The sequence below is a fragment of the Ictalurus punctatus genome, chromosome 26 (assembly GCF_001660625.3).
Source record: "Ictalurus punctatus breed USDA103 chromosome 26, Coco_2.0, whole genome shotgun sequence".
NCBI classification, from domain to species: Eukaryota; Metazoa; Chordata; class Actinopteri; order Siluriformes; family Ictaluridae; genus Ictalurus; species Ictalurus punctatus.
In genome coordinates this window covers 3,544,772-3,566,040 of record NC_030441.2, presented here as the reverse complement: position 1 = coordinate 3,566,040, position 21,269 = coordinate 3,544,772, and the positions used below count along the sequence as shown (strand labels likewise).

The following is a 21,269-nucleotide window of genomic DNA, read 5'->3' as shown; positions in this document are numbered from 1 at the left end:
ATCTAAGGTTGAAGCAAGGACTGGTAACTTCGTTAATCAAACAGCTACACTTAGCATTTTCTTTCCGTCACAATTACTTTAACTTATTATTATTTAATTTTTTTTACCAGGGATGTTTACGAACTAAAAAAGTTACAAACATGTATTTTCAGTTTTTCATATATCACATATGTTCATATGAACATATATCATATGTTCACAACCAAATCTGTAGTAGTTAGCTGGCTCTTGCTATGTGTATTTTCCATCGATGATTACAACCAAAACAGCTATCAGTTAGCAAGCTGCTTTCTGTAATCTTGAAATATACCACAACAGCAAGTACATCTGTACCTGTAGCTAGCACTTTCAGTGTTTTTTCTTGACAGCAAATGCTACAAAAACAAACAATCTACCAAACAGTTTGTAATGTCTGCTAGCTAAGAAGAGCTTCAAACTATTTCACTCAGTGTTGTTTCAAGTTTGATTGAAAAACATTCTCACAATAATGTTTAAACAGTTAGCATTTAGCAACCACACTCTGTAATAGTTGTATTTTAGTTCAAAACAGTGATATTTTTTTACTTAAAATTTTGCTGTTTAAACCTCTTATAATTTGTAAACAGCAAAACTGATTTCAATTCAGTTCAATTTCAACTAGTGGGCACCCTAATTTGTGGTATACCACTAGGTGGCATATATATATAGTACTGAAGGTCTTTAATTGGTGCGAATTGGAGACATATTCCTATTAACTTAAACATATTCACAATATACTTCATCTCCGAGCATCTTTGAAAGCTCAGAAGTTTTAAAGCTCCACACTGGTGGTGCTGCCTCACGGGTTCAGAGTCCGTGGATCGATCCTCAACTTGGTTACTGGCTGTGTGGAAGCTTAACCTCTTGTTTGCATAGGTTTCCTCAAGGTTCTCTGTAGGTGGATTGGCTAAGATAAATGAATATGTGTGTAGATGATGCCCTGTGCTGGCCTGCCCTGCTGGGGAAAGAAAATAGAAACCTTCATAGAATTTGTAATGGTTATAAAGGGAATTGTATTGGTTTTAATGGAAACTCTAATGGTCCCTGTGGGTCTTTACTGGTAATTTGGTGCCTTCTATTGGTGACATGTCATGTCTAGTGACCAGTAATGGTAAAGGTAATGGTTTTAATGAATAGATGTAGATGATGGTTTGTAATGGCATTTGTAGTGGAAACCATTAGAATTTCTGTGATGGTTTCTATTGTTGTTTTTTTTTTTTTTTTTTTTTTTTTTTTTTTTTTTTGGGGGGGGTGTTTCCAGCAGGGTGGTGTCCCATCCTGGATGCATTCCCACCTCATAAGTATTCTCAGTAAAGCTTCTGGAACCACTGCAAAAATGTTCGCATACATGGGGATATTTTTCAAAACATTGTTTGTGTGGATGGAGATCTTTTTAAAAACACTCTCCTCGTAGATGGATATATTTTCAAAACAATCGTGGACGGAGATACCTTCGACAAAGCTTTCTCGTGGACGGAGGTATTTTTTTGAAACCGTTGTTCCTGTGGACAGAGATATTTTTGAAAATGTTTCTGTGGACGGAGATATTTTTGAAAATGTTTCTGTGGACGGAGATATTTTTTAAAAAGTTGTTTGTGTTCACAGAGATTGAGGTATTTCCAAAAACGTTTCCAATTTTTTTTTACTTTTTTTAAATGTAGTGCTAATTGGGGCCTTAGAAAAGAGCGGGGCCATAAATGCCATGTCCACGATAACAATACGGTGTGTTGAATATCGCAATAAATTTCAGAACTGATTATTGATACAAACCTACACTAGACTCTTGACGTTTACATTTACTACATTTTACATAGAAATGTTAAATATTTTTCTTTTTCTTTTTGGTTTCTTGCGTCTTTCCCAAAGTCACCTGGACTGTCTCGAAGTTTGGGGTTGTTAAGTCGTGATTAACGCTCCCCGACAGATTAATTCGAAATTCATTCATCAAATCTTACGATTCGTTTGATTTTTTTATGGATCGTCGGACGTGTTTGTGTGTGAGCGAGCTGTGCTTTACGCAGACTGTCTTCGCTACCTCAGCGTTTTTTTTCTCGTCCTCGACCGAAACAGAGTCGTGATGCATTTAAGAGCGTCGGTAACGGCCCACCTATGCCGACCCGCAGGCAAATAAAAAGTTATTGATACTCCCACCTTACCCTTCCCAATAAGACTTATTGTTGCTGCACTTTTATCTAATCACTTGGCGAAACAGAAGTAGGTGGATGGGAAAAAATTAAAACACGGTAGGGAAAGGGGAGGGAGGTGGTGTGAAGGGGTCAGTCCTCACCCCACTACCATGGGTTCACCTTTGAGAGATGAAATTAGCCCAAAAGCTGTTACAAATCAATGAAATCGATGCAATCAGCTGTAACTGACAGGAGCGGCACTCACCTTCCTAACTTGCCTCGCCTTAATCGTCCCTGAGAGCCTCGTTTACACAGGTTGCTTGTGCACTTTAATTAAATTAACAAAAAGGAACAGGTTTCCAAAGGGAAAAAAAAAAGAACGAATGAGAGCATTGGCCTGGCACTCACGCAGCAATTCGGCTTGATTACTGTAATATTCCCTAATGAACTGTTTATGCATCTGAGGCAAAATATACAAATTTGTCATTTTAAACAATTCTTCTGCCAGACAGCATTGGGTAAGGAGTTTGTGTGAGTGGTGGGAAGGTTATTCACAAGTTTGGCCTTTCACAACGGATTAGAAAGTGTGCACAGTCGCATCCAACATGCCTCCATGTTTGACTGACATTCTCCTTTAGACTTCTCATGGCTGTCTAATTTCGGGCATATGTCACACTTTGACTTATATAATTGTATCCACACCCAGGACTGATTCTGGGCTCGTTTTGTACTTTGTACCTATGGGTCTTTACCGCGTTTTGGGTAAAACCAGCAGGTTGCTGTTGGATGAACTAGGTGATCTAGCAGGGGTATATTTATTTAGTGATCATATTACAAAGGTATATAGGAGCACCACCATGAAGACATTTGAAAAAAAATTAGCAACAGGATTGTAAAATCAATTCTGTGAGACACAGGTCACCAGTGAAGTGATTCACGTGCCGGAGTGATATGATTCTTCAGTCTAGTACGGGGCAGCATTCCTGCAGCTGCATTCTGAACTCTTTGTAAGTGTTTAATGGAGTTTTTGGTAAGCCAACAGAAGCATTTTTGCAGTAGTCGAGTCTAGATGTAACAAATGCATGTATAAGTTTCTCACTATCTGTGGAGGAGTGAACGTCACGTACTTTAGAGATGTTATGAAGGTGATAGTGTGCAGTTTTACAAACATGGCTAATATGTTTTTTATCAAACACGATCCCTAAATTCTTTAGCCTTGAGAGACAAGGAGTCCAGAGATGGCATAATTAACATTCTCTGTGCATCATTTCTGTCTTGTCTTTATTTAGCTGCAGAAAGTTCTGTGACGTCTGCAAGTTTGTGCTCTCTGTGCAGTTTACAAGCGTGCTAATCGGCTTGTGGGCAACCTGAGGAAACCTTGAGGAACCCCTGAGAAACCCTGGAGGAAACGTATCAATTTAACAAGGCATTTATTTTCATAAATTAGTAAGAGGGCACGGTGGTTTAGTAGTTAGCGTATTTTGCCTCGCGCCTTCGGGGTCGAACCCTGTGCGCGTGCAGTTTGCATGTTCTCCCCTTGCTTTAGGGTTTTCCTCCAACACTCCAAAGACATGCCCTGTAGGCTGATTGGGATCTCCAAATTGAACGTAGAGTATGAATGTGTGTGTGTGTGATTGTGCCCTGTGATGGGTTGGCACGCCGTCCAGGGTGTCCCAGAGTTCCCTGGGATAGGCTCCAGGCTCCCTGTATAGGATAATAAAAAAAAGTGATGTAGAAAACGAATGGATTTATTAAATGATTTATTTGTAATCACACAATCCCATTTTGAACAACCTTTAAATATTAAGAACAGAGAGTAAGGTGAGAAACTATTAACTTGCAATGTTTTGTGATTAGAAGATGACTACTGCATTGTTATTCTTCTTCGCCTTATTATTATCATTAGTTATTATTATTATTAGTGTTCAAGTATTTACCTATTTACTGATTTATCATAGCAAGGGTGCCATCTGTAGGGCACTTGAATAAGTGCCGCTGTCCTGCAGGGGTGTGTACTACACCTTTACAACTCATTGACGCCATCTTGTGACCATCTTGCTTTAAGTGGCGCCATCTTGAAAGACTAGTAGTTGAAAAACTTCTTTTCCCAGAACACATTTCGGCGGATCTATTTTGTACATCCACGTGGTTATTTAGTTGGCGTGGTTTGTGCTGCTAAGCTCTCGCCAAGGTCATACCATTTTCACACTTTCTACAAGTTTAACACCGGATCTCAGCACCATGTCCACTGAACTGGGTAACAACGACCTTTTAAATGTACTTTATTTATGTGTCACGAGCGTTTCTGTAGTTCAGGAATGGCGGATTTTAGTGACTTTTGTTTAGTTATAGTTTTCTATGCACCACCATGCTGCTGGTTAGTGTTCACCAGGCCACCAGGAAATTCATGAGTTAATGAATGCATCGGCTGTGTGGTGTGTTTTCTTTAATTGTTGATTTACAAACATTTGCATATTGAATTAGCTGAGAGTGACTGTGCGCGTGCAGTGACAGTTGTTGTTGTTGTTGCAACAAGTTATAAAACCTAATGAATTTATGGTTGTAACCAGAATTTTAAACTTAAGTGAAAACATAATGTATCAAAATCTTATTTAACAGTGGAAGTATCCGGCCAAAACAACAACAACAATAATTTAAAAAACGGTTATAGTGAGAGTTGCTACTTTTAAATGTACTCAAGTACTTGTAAATGTTTTTTAACTGATTAAAATTTAGTCAAGTTTTCACATGAAATGTAGCAGTTACTTCCCTAAAACTGGCTGAAGTTGCCATTTTCACAATTAGCTAGAATTTGACTTGTTCCCAAACCAATTATTGTAGCTATAGTGGACTCTGCTAGTCAAAGAAAACAGGCTGACTTAGTTAAATATAGTTAATGTTAGATAATTATCTACATTTACCTCAAAATTCTTTTCCACACCCATGTCTTCTAGAGAGGTGAAGATGACCACAATGATGTGCCTAAACAAGTTTTAAACAAGATTTTGCTTATTGAGCCCATTGAGGATGAAGGCTCCTGGCCCTACCTCACTACAAGTGAGGTAGCCAGGGCCACACTGCACTGTCCATTGGATTATCCTTATCTTCAGTCAGGTTTTCACATGATATGTAGCAGTTAGTTCATTAAAACTGGCTGTATTTGCACTTTTCACAATTAGTTAGAATTTGACTTGTTCCCAAACCAGTTATGGTAGCTAGGCTAACTTGGTTAGAAAATTAGCTAAATTTACCTCAAAATACTCTTTCACATCCATGTCTTCTAGAGAGGTGAAGATGATGATGTGCCTAAACAAATTTTAAACAAGATTTTGCTTATTGAATACTCTGTAGTGAGGCATACTCAAGTTGTCCTATGTACAATCCTTATCTTCAGACGCACACTGATAGCTACAGTGTTAACTGATGCGTGCTTCCTGTTCGCATTTGCTACATTTAATTCAATTTGATCTGTCCCTCCAGGATTTTGCAATCGGAGAAATTTTGGCAAAATCAAGCAAACGCTGCAATATTCCAAGGAGCTTGCGATTTTTCAGAATGATCTAAGATTCTCCGCAGGTTTGATCCAAGGCGCAAAACATGCATTCAACCAAAGCCCTGTTCGCTTCACGTGCTTTGAACATGAGTACAGCTGAAATGCCTCATTTGTCAACAAACATCACTGCGAAAGAGCGTGCGATTGCATTTTCGCCAATTCAAGTAGTTTTCCTAAAAAAACGAACAAACTGTGAATTGCATTGCAAATTTGGAAAAAAAAGCTGTAGCAAAATCAAGCATTTTTGGCTACAACTGTCACAAAAAGACTCTGCGATATCCTGTCCAGACTGGTTACTTTTTGAAGTATTAAGGAAAAAGTATTTACACCAAAATAATACTTGTAGTTGTACTTCGTTACTGTACTTAAGTTTTCTCACTCTGTGTGACTTTAGAAGAGGAATAAATCATTTCGCGACGTGATGTTATAACAAAATAATCGACTTTGACGTGGTAACATTCCACTGTTCTATCTGTACATCTCAGCTCTCCTGAGCGTGTCCGATAAGACTGGGCTGCTGGACTTTGCGAAGCGGCTGGTGTCAGTCGGGTTGTCGCTGGTGGCGTCGGGTGGCACGGCCAAAGCTCTGCGAGATGCAGGACTCTCAGTGAGGTGAATAACTGTGCAGGATGGAGGACACTGATTTTTATTGCCGTTTTATATATTCTATGACCGAACACTATGAATGTGAATGACGTGAACTTCACTCCCACGTGTTTTCAGAGACGTGTCTGAGCTCACCGGTTTCCCTGAGATGCTCGGCGGTCGGGTTAAAACCCTCCACCCCGCCGTTCATGGAGGAATCCTGGCCAGAAATACTCCGTCTGACCAGGCCGACATGGAAAAACTCGGCTTTAATCTTGTGAGGTAAGATGAGGGTTAGCATAACTATGCTGAGCTGTTATTTGATAGCTACATACAAGTTCAGTAGAAAACCTTTTAGAGCTACATCATTTTTATTTGTATATAATATAAATATAAAAGTGATGTTTAGGCACTAAAATGTGAGTAGTGCATCAATATTTGGTGGGTAAAAATAATTAATTTCGCCCCACTTGCTTCATGAATTAACATCATGTGATGCCACAGGACACATGCCACATGAATTAAATTATCGGTTTCCTCGGAATTAGTTCAGGGTGGGTTGAGACGTGGGATGTTTGTGTTTAATGCATATGCATTTTGTGGCATATATGTTTGTGTTTGTCTAGAGTGGTTGTGTGCAACCTTTATCCTTTTGTGAAGACTGTCACGTCCCCGACTGTGACAGTGGCTGACGCAGTGGAGCAGATTGACATCGGTGAGCTGGACCGCGAGATCCGTTCTCAGAATATACGGAAAACACATGAGATGATTAATCACTTCCTGTGCAGGTGGCGTTACTCTCCTCCGTGCTGCGGCTAAGAATCACGCCCGAGTGACAGTGGTCTGTGACCCAGCTGACTACGAGCTCGTGGCGAAGGAGATGGCGGCTACGAGCGAGAGCGACACGTCAGTCGACACACGCAAAACTCTCGCGCTTAAGGTGAGAAACCTCCATAAACATCACTGGATAATTGTTGTTCAGTAGGCCCTGCCCGGTTTGTGCTCCGTTTGCTAGTTGACGCCCCTCAGCACTCCATTCAATAGGCACCATTCTCTCAGTACGCTTGGTTCGTTAGGTTCTGTCCCCTCAGTGCTCTGTTTATGAAGCTCCACCCTCTCAGCACACTTTTTACTAAGCTCCACCCCCTCAGTGCTGTTTATGAACCTCTGCTCTCCAGCGTGCTGTTCATTAGGCTCTTCCCCCGCTGCAGTTTATTGCCTCCACCCCCTCGTGGTCTGTTCGCTAAGCTCCACCCTTTCAGCGGTCTGTTCGCTAAGCACCGTTTCCTCAGCACTCACTAGGCCCTGCCCTTATCGTTGCCCTTTTTACTAGGCCCTGCCCCTTGGCTCTCTGTTCATTCGCTAAATTGACCTTAAATTGACTAAGCAAGCACTAATTAAAAGAAACTACACCAGTGATCCACGTGACTGCCGTTAGAGTTGCACCTTCAAAACGTCCAGGACGGCCCTGAAGATGCTACTTTCCCAGGAATCTTCTAGTGCATATGGCAGCACATCAGTATAACTGCTTTTTAGTGGCATTTGTAACACTAAACATTTCTACTCTGGATATTTGATACATGTAAACCTCTTATTCTGCAGGTGTATCTACTGACCAGTGCATCAGCTCTGCGTTGTTGTTGTGCAACATGCAATTCCCTCACATGCAGTTCTTAAGCAACATGTGCTGAAATCTGCCTAGTGAGCAAATCGAGGCCACTTCTTATCTTAACAGGCATTGATTTGAGTTAGTGAAATCTTCACTTTGCTTGAATAAGGTGATGTAACAAAATGGAGAGTCCAAAAGTCCACTATGCAGAACTGAGTTGGAATCCGTTGGAAAGTATGGATTTCCTGTTCACCTACTACTTGTTGTGAACAAAATGAAATATTTTACCTAATGTTTGTGAGGTGAAGTCTCCACTAAGTGGAGATGTTTTTATTGGTTGATGCGTTGCTTGTGAGGTGAAACTAACCTGCGGAACTCGGGTTCTTTGCAGTCGGATATGTGGGGCGTCGAAACTAACCTGCGGAACTCTGGTTCTTTGCAGTCGGATATGTGGGGCGTCGTGTTGGAATGTAGTGGTGGTTTGAGACGTGGCATTTCTGTTGGATTTTAGTTAACTGGTGAAACACTTTGTCGGTCATGCACGTGGACTTTTGGACCCTGGCATGCTTGGAATTCTCCGATCTCTACAGCGTTAAAGTCCAGGTGGAGAAAGTCGGAGTGTTCATCATCGGTGTCTTTGCCACTCGCTCCTTTCTGACCCTTTTGTGTGTGTAATCACTGACGAGCAAAGAATCTCAATCAAGCGTGGGGATAAACTTCACAACAGTGATGCACATTCCTTAAAAAAACTGTTTGTGTGGAGCGTTCGCAGTTACTATAGAGACGATAATGTGTCAGAACGAGCGCCCTAAATATAAGCCTGAGATTTGCAGCTGCACTACTGTCTGAGTTGCTGTTACAGAAAAGTAATCGACAACAAATTGTAGTATAACGTAATCTAATCCATGCTTAAGTTTGCACAAGTTTGTGGTATTTCAGATATTTGCTTTAGTGATTGTGTGATGGTGTGTGTGGTTCTCTGGTTCTCCCTCTCCCTCCTCCAGGCGTTCACACACACCGCTCAGTACGACGATGCAATCGCTGATTATTTCCGGCGCGAGTTCAGCAGCGGAGTTTCTCAGCTGTCGCTGCGTTACGGCATGAACCCACACCAGAGTCCTGCACAGATTTACACACTGAAGCCTGCGCTGCCGATAAAGGGTTAATACGCGTAGACATACACACACGTCTATACAAGCTTTGTGATTAAAAAAAAGATGTAATACTACTACCTCATTAGTTTTTATTTATTTACATAAATTAGATATGGACTGTACTGTGAGAAGTTGATTGTGTGTGTGTTTCAGTGCTGAATGGCGCTCCAGGCTTCATTAACCTGTGTGACGCTCTGAATGCATGGCAGCTGGTTAAAGAGCTGAAGAGCGCACTGCTAGTGCCTGCTGCTGCGTCGTTTAAACACGTCAGTCCTGCTGGTAAGTCTTTCTCTCTTATACACACACACGTTGCCCTTTCATTCACAAATTCTAGACATTAACTTTTATTTATTGATCCACCCATCTAGATATCCATTTATTTTACTTCATCTACTCCTCTTGTTGTTGTTGTTGTTGTTATTATTAAGATACGTGAAGCCAACCTCATCATCTTCCTTCTGCTGCTCATGTGCAGTGCAGCGTAACGCACTCTGAGGAAAGCGCTGTCTGCCCTCTTCCGCATACACAAGCCCACAGACACCCATGATCGTGTTGCTGTGATTGACAAAGCATTTTTTTCCTTATAAAATTGATTCTTTTCACATGTGTGTGTTTCAGGTGCGGCTGTCGGTGTGGCGCTTAACGAGGAGGAGGCTAAAGTGTGTATGGTGCACGATATGCTGAAAGATCTCACGCCGCTCGCTACTGCCTATGCTCGTGCCAGAGGTACATCACATGCTCGCATGACACTTTACATTGCATCAGTTACATCTGTAGGTTAGGATTAGAATTAGCCGTTTGCTAACGTCAGCCATTTTTTTTTCCTGCTCTGTCCCAGACGCTTGAAAACGTTCTCATTAACTGCTGTATTATAATAGTGGTGGTAGTAGTGGTGGTTGTAGTAGTAGTAAATGTTGAAGTAAAGTGTGTAATGGCTCAGCGATGTCTCTCAGGAGCGGACAGGATGTCCTCGTTCGGAGATTTCGTCGCGCTTTCAGACCCCTGCGACGTTCCCACTGCTAAGATCATATCCAGAGAGGTGTGTGTGTGTTCACATGTTTTAATGTTTACAATTGGAATAATGGCTATTAATCACTTAGCTACTAATTAAAATGTTTTTTATTTTTTGTTTTATTGCTGCTTTGTAATCGTGTCATTTAAGCCATTTTATTTATTTATTTGTCTATTTTTATACTTTTGATTGTATTGCTAGGTTTCAGACGGAATTATTGCTCCCGGTTATGACCCTGAGGCTCTTCGTATCCTCTGCAAAAAGAAGAACGGAAATTATTGCATTATGCAGGTAACACACACTTGACACGGCGCACTGTGATAAAATAATGGTTAAGAGGGGTGGGGAGGGATACATTTGAATTTGAACAAAGTTTACATTTCCTGAAAGATGTAAGGAAAAAGATTTTTTGCAAATTTTTTCAGACGTTTTGAAATCGCAAATCATACATTTTGTTATTTTTGACTGATACGTTCCACCATTGCACATTGTTGCCATACGGCAACAATTTACCAACTCTACCCAATCCCACCCCAAAAAAAATAAAAAATTAATTAAAAATGTATTTTTAAATTACTTGAACTAATCCAAGTAATAAAAAAGCATTATTTAAAAAAAAAAAAAAAAAAAAAAAAAAAAAAAAGTAATAATTCATGCAGTAGAGGGCTAATGATGTTTTAAATGCATTTCTCTTCAGATGGATCCTGGCTACGAGCCCGACGAACAGGAGGTGAGAGTTCTGTTCGGGCTGCACATGAAGCAGAAGAGGAACAACGGCATCATCGACAAGCAGCTCTTCAGCAACGTTGTCTCCAGCGGCACCGTGAGCTGAAAATTCAATTCGTTACCATGATTGGTCCTGTAATAACCTTTTCTAAAACTATCTTCTGTCGTTCGTTAGCTGTCCGAGTCTGCCGTGCGCGACCTGATCGTAGCCAGCGTCGCCGTGAAGTACACACAGTCCAACTCTGTGTGTTATGCCAAGGACGGCCAGGTGTGTAGAAAGATGTTCTTACATCAGGACTTACATCTTAGACTGGAATAGGTTATATTTTCTTGTTTTGAAGGTCATATTTTTAGCACCATGACAACACAAATTGTTTTTTAATAGCCGACTGTGCAAGTGTGCGCTCTTTCCCGCTAGCTAGCTAGCTCCGTCACACTCTATTTAAGGTGAAGATATACAAGTTTTGATTGACTGTGTAGCTAAAATTCATGTTGCAGCGTTTATAGTAACATAACCACCATTGCTCAGCTCTAAGGCTTCACGTCTCTGATATGGACGTGTGTGTGTATCTCAGGTGATTGGCATCGGTGCAGGTCAGCAGTCTCGGATCCACTGCACACGTCTGGCAGGTGAAAAGGCAGATAACTGGTGGCTGCGTCGTCATCCGAAGGTTTTGGGCATGAAATTCCGCGCCAACGTTAAACGTGCCGAGATCGCTAACGCTATCGACCAGTACGTCAGCAACACCATCGGAGAGGTGAGCGGGTAATGCTAGTCAAACACGTTAGTCAGAGTGGTAACCAACCATTAGCTTGTTTTTTAATTAATTAATTTATTTACACAAAATGTAATCCACAATTTTTTAGCAAGGTCTGTTTATATTCCTCATCTTGATCAGTTTAGGCTAGTTATTAAATTTTAGCATTTTTCCCCTTTTTTGGCACTTGGGCTAATTAAAAAGCTAGTGTGAAGCTAGTTAGTTTTGTTAGTTAAAAAGACTTTTTCACTCAGATGCTAATCAAATACATTTATATAAGTGTGTGGGTTTTTTTTTTCTTGGTTGTCCTGTGGCAAGTTGGCATAACTGTGGTAATTATCGTAAACAAGACATTCTTGTTAAACAGAGTGATTAGCTAATAAAAGTTATGCTAAGTTAGAAAGAATGCAGTGTTTTTGTTGTTGGTTTGTTTTTTATTTAGTAAAAAGACTGTATTTTTCACTCAGATGCTAATCAAATTCTTTTATATATGTGGTGGTGTTTTTAAATTTTTATTTTTTTATTTTTATTAAAATGACCTGAGGTAAGCATGTCTTTCCTAATTATCATCAACAATATGAGATGGTCTTCCTGACTAGTGTTTAGCTAATTAGAAAAGTTATGCTTGCTAACTTCCACAGGTCATCTTAAAGCTAGCTTTCTAGTTAAGCACAAAACAAGAAGCCCAGAGCTTTTATTGTCTCCTGTTTTTTCTCATTTTGTTCTGTAACTTGCTTGATTCACGCTAGTTGGCTAGCCTTGCCCACTCAGGTATTTGTTTGTGTGTGTGTGTGTGTCTGTGTGTTTGTGTTTGTGTCAGGGTCCTGACCAAGCCGTGTGGAAGGCTCTGTTTGAGGAGGTTCCCGAACCTCTGAGCGAGTCGGACAGGAAGCAGTGGCTCGACACTCTGAAGGCCGTGGCTCTCAGCTCTGATGCTTTCTTCCCCTTCAGAGACAACATCGACCGAGCAAAACGGGTACTGACTCGAACTTCTACTTCACTGTTACTAAGCTAGTTCTAACAGGGATGAGTCAAAGAGTAAAAAAAATAAGAGTAAGAAAATATTTTCATGATTAAATACAACCACACAACAGTGAAATATCTAGCAGACTAGCATTACACTGAGGTGTTGTCATGAGGCTAAAAGTCTAGCTAGCTAATAGCATTATTTAATAAGGTATACAAAATGGCCAACGTTACATTAGTGTAGCGTTCCTAGACATAAATAACTTGTATATCTATAAACTAAGGTATTAAGTTTAGCAAGCTTGCTGTCATTAAAGTGACTATAGATAGCCAGAAAGCTAGAAAGTGAGCTAGCTATGTAAAATGTATTAAGTAGAGCTAGGTGGTTAGCTTTACTCCAAGTGGTTGTCATATTGTCTGGTGCTCACTGAACGTATTCACGGCTTTCTGTACACGTGTTTCAGAGCGGTGTTGAGTACATCGCCGCTCCGTCAGGCTCCACTGCTGACGAGGTGGTCATCAATGCCTGCAACGAGCTGGGAATCACTCTGGTGCACACCAACCTGCGCCTCTTCCACCACTGAGCACATAGCCACGTCTCCATTCTGCCACTTCCTGACTTCTGAGCCCGAGAAAAGAATAAGACCTCCTAGCAGCTCTTAGCGCTTATTTCTTTGCTGTGCTGATTAGCATGATGTTACACTATTCCCTGCTTTTGTGCTTAAAACATTCCCTTTTTCTACTGTAACTAATAACAGCTGTCCAGTTGTGTTAAGTCATCTTGAGTGAATGTTTAATATTGTTGTAAACATTTGTAAATGGTAGTAAACATGTTACTCAACACTACAATTCCGTCACATTCCATTACACTTCCTGTGGCAGCTGACCTGACTGAAATAGAAGAGATTAAAATACTTTCTCAAAGGATTTGTGTTGTGTTTTCTTGAACAAGTGTCTAAAAATCCTTGGATGAACTTGGCTTGCCAATTAGCCAGCAGGCTAGCACCATGCTAGCTGCCTAGCTCCTTAGCTGTACTAGCACAGAACAGTAATAAAGTAGTCACAATCTGAGAATATTCATTCAAATATGAGAAAATAAAACTAGCCAGCACCGTCATTGGCTAGCTTCTTTTATAATTGGCTTGATTATGTTTGTGTTAGCTTGGTAATTAGATATCCAGTCGCAAAAGGTGATTTGTTGCGGTTATCTTGTTTATTAGTTAGTTTGTTCTTTATATTAGCTTGTTTATTAGCTAGTCATTCTCGCGAGTAGCTTGTTTGTTGTTTGTATTAGGTTGTTTATTAGATGCACATGGTCATGTTTAGCTAGTTTGTTGTCTTTAATAGCTTGGTTGATATTTGGACCGTCGCTACCTAACTTTATAATTAGCCGATTTATTTTCACACCGGCTTGGTAATGAGTTTAATAACTTTGTATAATGATTATAATGAGTGTAATAACTAGCTGACTCTGTGTCGTATTGACTTGCTAATGAGCTAGCTAGGATAATTCATTGAGTTGGTGTCAGGGCTCTCAAGTCTCACGCATTCACCATGAGACACACCTTGCGTTTCTCACGCTGAGAAGTAAGGGAAAACTTGTCCCGCTTTATATAATTAAAGGACGAGACGCAGGTATACTGAGGCAAGTTTTCTGTCAGGTTCATAGCTGTCTCGAGTTATACACAGTTAAATTCCACTTAGCAGCCAATCAGAAATGAGGATTTCTTGTTTCCAGGTAAATTACGTGGTCCCGTTACGAGCACGTTCGTTACTAGGCAACATGGATGCGCGTGCACACGGAGTGGAAGTTGGAAGCGGAAGCTCCTATAAATGCGGTAGGTAACTACGGTAGCCGAAAAAAAAACAAACAAAAAAACCCCCACAAATATGAAAACAAAATAACAAATCCGAAAACCAAACAACATTATTAACACAATGACAAATCCAGAAAACACTTGAACAAATCAGACAAAACGGAAAAGGTTTTGTGAATGAATTTCTTACCGCTGATTGGACGACACATCTGTCAATCAAGATATACAGGAAGTACAGCAGGGTGTGGCTCTGCGCCAGTACTGGAAAGTTAAGTTGTGTGTGCATGAGTTAATATGTTTTGTCCGTACTGCGGTTAAAATAAAAATATAACAAATCTACTGTCCTCTGTGGATTAAGTTCTTGAAGCAGCATCGTAACATCCTCATCACGTTTTACATGCAACTTGTGTTCCTGCTGAAGCGCTAACCGGATTATCTGGTATCCGAACCGTCCTGGTCCACACAGCTCTGTCCTTATACCATTCCTTACTGGATTTAATGGGGAAGAGTTTTATCCTCTAAACAGACCTGCGTCCTTTAGGTGTGTTTTTAGAGAGCGCAACCTAATCTTTATGTCATGGTATGTTAACTTCATATCTAAAATCACACCATGTGAATGTTCTTCCTCAAAAGTAGCGCTGAATAAATTCCATTTTCTCATTTATTGCCAATATGAACTTTTATTTTCTAACATTTAAAGTTTCGCCATGGACAAAAAATGGTTTAAAATAAACACAAAGTCCACTAATGTATAAGAAACAAAGTTGTTCACAATTTCTTACTTCCTGTATATTTTGATTGACAGACGTGTCGTCCAATCAGCGGCAAGTATTCCATTCGCCAAATATACCTAGTTTTTCCGTTTGGTCTGATTTGTTCATGTTTTCGGATTTCTCTGTAGCTGCGTTTACATGGACAACAATAATCCACTCTTAACCCGATTAAGACCATACTTTGATTAAGAAACTACCCTGTAAACAGCCATTTTTACTTACCTTAATCTAATTAAGGTCATACCCGAATTAAGCTTTAATCTAATTAAGACAGGTGGAGTACTCCTGTTTTAGTCGCATTCTGGACGTGTGGTAGTGACATGTAAACACCTTAATCACATTATGAACATCGTGTGAGAGTTTTCACCGCATTTTGCAACAGGACACGAACACACACGGCAGTTTTACGTTTTACGGCGAACAAGAGAGTTCGGCTGCGTCCCAAAACACTACTTGCCTACTATAGGCCTGTAGTGGGGAAAAATACATGTATCTCGGCTACTATATAGACGGTAAGCACGCGGTTTGAGACGCAATCCACGGCTTCAAGCAGTTGTCTATTAGCACGTAAAGCATGACAAATAATTAACTGCACTTAAAGTGTTCATAAAAAAAATTAAATAAACACACCCAAAACTGTATACAGTACCATAATGAAGACGAACTGTATGTTGATACGTGAAACTCTGGAGGGACGTCGGACGGCGTGGTGCGGTGACGTAATGACGTGGGCTGTTAATCTAATTATGTTCTATAACATGTAAAACGGGAACATGACAGGCGTATTCTAAAAGCGACTCATGTAAACACCTTAGTCACATTATTATCTTACTCAGAGTAAGGTCAATAATTAGATTACTGCTGTCCATGTAAACGTGGTCATTGTGTTTATAATTTGTTCTTTTGTTTTCATATTTGTGTTTTGTTTTGCACTTCTTGGCCACCGTAGGGTAACCCTGTCTTTATTATTATTATTATTATTATTATTATTATTATTATTATTATTATTATTATTATTATTTTCTTAATAGCATTATTTTACAATTCCTGGACGAAATCACTTGCCTGTGATCAAAGATAGTGAGAGCTGATGTTGGGGAATATAGACAAATTCATGCTATATGATTATTTTATGTCATCAATGAAAAATAGGGTAAGAGATATTCTAGAACTTTTGACATTTACTTAATCAACTTAATGAATGCAAGTAAAAAAAAAAAAAAAATAGAGTAATTAGGCCTCCTTGGTTCATTTATTTTTTTTAAGGTGACCGATTTGAACAGATATGGAAGGCTGTCTGGTTGCCAGTCTGGTTTTGGTTCTTCCCCACTCGAATGCAGATGCAGAGAGAGTTCTCCATGGTGGGTTTGAACAAAACCAAAACTAGGAATAGTTTGGCTCTGGACTGAACACAATCATCCATCATGACGGTGAAAATAGCTGACCTTGAGCCACAGTGCTTTAAGTGTGAGCCACCACCAGGGGCGCCGTTAAGGGGTGTGCAGAGTATGCCAGGTATATGGGCCCAGGACGCTAGGGGGTTCCAAAATCACGACTTTTAATTATTTTATTTATTTATTTATTTTGGTAATTTTTTTTCTTCTTACATACATGAACACGTCAACTAATAGTAGTAAAATAAAATAAAAATGTGCAAATTATAGAAAGTAAGAAGTGAAAGTAAGCATGCTCTCATCACTAATCACAGCGCACGTTAACCACACAAAAGAATACGATGGAAAGAAGGAAGTGTCAGGAGCACAAAAGCGTTTTTTTTTTTTTTTTAAAAAGTAGGAATGAAGATGTTAAAAGGAGGAAAGTTTCCCTTACGAATTGGGTCCTCACAAATCAGAATGAACAAAATAATGGAGATGATAGTAGAGACAGACCGGGAAAGACTGGAGATGCTAATTGTTATGGCCTCGATGCAGACCCTAGCAGTGAAACATGCGGGCAGGTTAGCAATAAACAAGCAACAATCTGCAGAGACGAAAGAGTATTGAAGGACAGTATTCAAGTCAGCAGCAGCACCAGCGATGACGACCTCAGAGAGACAGGACTACTGGTTAGGGAGGGTAAGGCCGCAACATTTCATATTGATGGCACCAATATACAAGCTATACCAACTTTCTGTGACAGGGAAGCAGGACAGACCACCAGTAAACCGAGCACACCCAGTGTCACTGATTAATAATATTAAATATATAAATATTAAATATATAATTTGCTATATAAAATATATAGATGTTACTTGAAACAATATAAATGTTAAACTAATTAATTATTTAATTTTTTTATTAAACTGCAAAAGAAAAAACACATTCATGTGGAAGAAGGGGAACCAAAATTCTGTCTTGCATACCCCCTTTAAAGCTCTTCATGGCGCCCCTGCAACACTTACAACACAAAGCAGCATTCATAAGCTGAAATGTGTACACACACACACACACACACACACACACACACACACACACACACACACACACACACACACACACACACACACACACACAGCTTGACATACATGCTCAGGGAAAGTTCTGTAATCCTACTGTATGTGTACATTGAGCACTGCTGTTCAGTTTGCTCATTTGGGGCCAAATTTATTTTTATTTTTGGTACGTTTGTATTTTTTTTTTAATATATGAAACAATTTATTTAATTTGGATGAAATTGTCTTTTGTCAGATTTACCAATTGTTATCATTTCTATTTGTGCTGGTCAGTTATGAACAAAAGGTCAAATTGAACTGCTAGCAAAAACTTGAGAGAATTGGGTGGAGCCAAGGGGCCGCTGCTGCGAATATTTGAGTGGCTCCTCCTCTAACAGATAATCTCACTCCAAACTTTTGATAAAACTTGTGAGTCCTGGTTGGTGTCATGTTGTCTTGGTAAAGTGAGTCTCGTCAATAAGTAAGGAATCAAATCATTTCAGTGAACCGAACTGAATTACTCGACAAAAATAAGCAGTTAGTAAAATATTCATCATTTCTAATTAACACATATATTCAAAAGATGTGGATATTTACTTCTAATTCATCAAATAACACAGTTACCCCAGACATTGAGTTATTATTTTAGCTGTGTGAGGCTCTATTAGAGTTTATTAGAGAATCAAATTGTTTATACCAAATTTACCAAAGTTTCAATCATAAACAATAATAAAGTTTCAAAGACAGATTAATTGTATCTGCTGTTATTTTGGGTCACACAACCTCACATTTCCTTTAGAAACCCAAAACCCAGCGTATAGAGGTTGAGTGAATGTACTGTGGACTCTGTGGAGGAGCTTCATCGTGTCAGAGATGCTGTAGAAGGACAGACTTCCTGCACTGTGATCCACATACACTCCTATTCTGGAGGATGATGGAACTCTGAGATCAGTTTTAATGTTGCTGTGACAGAAAGAGAGAGAAGAAGAAGAACAGCACAGACTCCAGGACTGATTGTTGAGTCCAAACACACACTGTTTACCCCGTCCTTTCCTCCTGATGTCTTTATATGTGACTGAGATGTACACACCATCACCGCTCCACTCCACCTCCCAGTAACAGCATCCACACACACTCTCCTTACACAACACCTGACAACAGGAGTCAAATCTCTCTGGATGATAAGAGTACTGCTGATTTTTCACACTGAATGTCATCGCTCTGTTCTTCTCAGACCGAATGAGGAAATGATTTGCTGTGTTGGGATCCAGAGTCAGATAACAGAAACCTAAAATAAAAGACAAAAACAACTAAAAATTGTGATCATGTTGGACATAGTGTGTGTGTGTGTGTGTGTGTGTGTGTGTGTGTGTGTGTGTGTGTGTGTGTGTGTGTGTCTGTTTTAGACGTACATTTCAGAAAATCTTCTCTGCTCTTTGGCTCTGATGGTGAAACTGCTGTAGCTTGGAGACAAAACAGAGATGAAGATAAAAATGAATCATCAGCTTCTGTAAAGATGGAAACAGTTTAAAGTGATACAGTGAATGTATTCATTTTAAATCAGTGTTTTAGTTAAAAGTATTAGTCCTTTCTGTGTATCTTGTGAATATTTCCTGAGTGAGTAAAGACGTCCATCATGGTGTTTCTCCAGCAGGAACAGCTCCTCTTACCATGTGAAGAGATTTTGTTGAATTCCTCCTCACAGAATTCCTCGAGTCTCTTCTTCAGATCTGACAGAGAATTCCTCACTCCATCAAATGAGAGATGTTGATGGACAGTGCTGCTGGGTGAATCCTCACGTGCAGAAGAGACACAGAGAGACTGGAAACTCTACAGAGAGAGAAGGAGAAAGGCGAGGAACGAGAGAGGAACAAATGATCTCAGAAGAAATTAGACCAAAGACACACTGTGGGTGAAATAAGCTACTTACAAAAGCAAGATACTATTTAAAAAATAATTTAAAGTAATATGTTTGTTTGTAGAACTGTAAATAGGACTTGTCACTACAGTGAGTGTTACCTGGAGGAAGTGGATGTGATCGTGTGTGTGAAAGCTGCTCCAGCTCAGTGACTCTCCTCTGAAGATCAGTGATCTCCTGCTCCAGTTGCTCCAGGAGTCGTTCAGCTCGACTCAGTTCAGCCTTCTCCTGAGCTCTGATCAGCTCCGTCATCTCCGAGCACTTTTTCTCCATGGAGCTGATCATCTCAGTAAAGATAATCTCACTGTCCTCTACTGCTGTCTGAGCACGTGACTGTTAGGACACACACACACACACACACACGCACACACGCACACACACATACACACACACACACCTCTGTTGCTGGGACTCTGGATGACTGCTTGTTCCTGTTGTGTGTGTTTCTAGGAGCAGCTCTGTCTCTGCTCACTGCTCATCTTAATCGTGTTCACAGTCTGTTTCAGCTCCTGCACCTTCTTCTGCTTCTTCTGGATTCTCTGCTGGGATTTGATCTGCTCCTCCTTTAACTCACTCTGAGCACAAATTACTTATATTCAGCTGGTTATAAATGGTGTGTGGCTGAATATTTACGACAGCTACATGGTTAAAGTTCACAGTGTTGTGTGGAATTGTTTAAGTTGTAAAACTGGTGTTCAGCTTCTCCAAAGTTCACTGATTGCTCTGTCATGATTATGACTAACACTGGGTGAGGAGGACAAATTCATTTAACACTTGTGTAAACACAAGTACAACAGTAGATCCTGAGCACTTCATCATGGTGAGAGCAGATCTTCTCTTGGAGCTTTGAGGAGGCTTCGATTAATGTGTGCTTTTTCAAAGCAGAAACTTCTAGATGAGGTTTAAAATGAGTTTCACAAAAAGAAGCCAGACACATCAGACAGGACTTGACGGCTTTGCGTTTCTTCCCGATGCATAAATCACACTCCACATCCACAGGTCCAGCGTAACAGTGAGCAGGAGAAGCAGCTTGGACTTCAGTCTTCTTCAGTTTCTCCACCACTTCAGCCAACATGTTGTTTCTGCGTAGAACAGGCCTGGGAGTGAAAGTGTCTCTGCACTGAGGACAGCTGTAGACCCCCTTCTCATCCTCCTGATCCCAGTAGCCATTAATACACACTTTACAGTAACTGTGACCACAGGGGATAGTCACCGGATCCTTCAGGAGATCCAGACACACTGGACAACTGAACTGATCCACTGAAAAGTGATCTAAAATACTGGATTCTGCCATTTTCCTGCACTCACATGCTAAGTGAGAGTGCGAAAGAGAAAGAGGAAGAGACACAGAGAGGGAGGGAGTTATTCAGAGATAAGTTTCGTTTTCCCTGAAACCAGTAGGTGTGGCTTTGTGTGTGTGTGTGTGTGTGTGTGTGAGAGAGAGAGCGAGAGAGAAAGAGAGAGCCTGCTTCAGAGTCATCAACTGTCTCTCTATCTCACCCAGAACATCCTCCAAGATCCTAAACAGTCTGGCTTCAAAGCCGCACACACGCCACAGAAGCTGCCTTTGTGGCCGTCACTGAGAAGCTTCATACTACTAGATCAGCTAAACTGTCATCATCCATGAGACTCTCTTGTCCATCCTCACAAGTCTTGGAATTCATGACACAGCATGTCAATGGTCTGCTTCCTACCTGAAGTGACGGTCATATCAGGTGACACGTCAGATGATGGAATCCACATTCTGTACACATTTTGTTCATTTTATCTTGTTTTTTTCTTCCTTCCTCCAAATGCCCAAATGACCAATTCATATTCCTCAT

The 21,269-nt window shown here is 40.3% G+C and overlaps 3 protein-coding genes across 3 annotated transcripts; 1 reads left to right on the top strand and 2 right to left on the bottom strand.

Moving 5' to 3' along the window:
- Positions 1–4,245: 4,245 nt before the first annotated feature.
- Positions 4,246–13,434, top strand: atic (5-aminoimidazole-4-carboxamide ribonucleotide formyltransferase/IMP cyclohydrolase). Its single transcript, XM_017457256.2, has 15 exons — positions 4,246–4,401; positions 6,183–6,309; positions 6,421–6,564; positions 6,909–6,997; positions 7,071–7,222; positions 8,896–9,052; positions 9,199–9,324; positions 9,664–9,771; positions 9,999–10,084; positions 10,259–10,348; positions 10,755–10,880; positions 10,959–11,051; positions 11,359–11,541; positions 12,362–12,517; positions 12,972–13,434. The coding sequence occupies exons 1-15, from the start codon at positions 4,386–4,388 to the stop codon at positions 13,089–13,091; spliced, it is 1,773 nt and encodes a 590-aa protein (XP_017312745.1). The 5' UTR covers positions 4,246–4,385; the 3' UTR covers positions 13,092–13,434.
- A 4,158-nt stretch (positions 13,435–17,592) lies between these two features.
- Positions 17,593–19,731, bottom strand: LOC108258566 (tripartite motif-containing protein 16). Its single transcript, XM_053676418.1, has 4 exons — positions 19,669–19,731; positions 19,199–19,358; positions 18,941–18,991; positions 17,593–18,816 (listed from the first exon to the last, which is right to left on the bottom strand). The coding sequence occupies exons 1-4, from the start codon at positions 19,729–19,731 to the stop codon at positions 18,293–18,295; spliced, it is 798 nt and encodes a 265-aa protein (XP_053532393.1). The 3' UTR covers positions 17,593–18,292.
- Positions 19,732–20,032: 301 nt separating this feature from the next.
- LOC128628673 (E3 ubiquitin/ISG15 ligase TRIM25-like) lies at positions 20,033–20,852 on the bottom strand. Its single transcript, XM_053676072.1, has one exon. The coding sequence runs from the start codon at positions 20,738–20,740 to the stop codon at positions 20,210–20,212; it is 531 nt and encodes a 176-aa protein (XP_053532047.1). The 5' UTR covers positions 20,741–20,852; the 3' UTR covers positions 20,033–20,209.
- Positions 20,853–21,269: the final 417 nt, after the last annotated feature.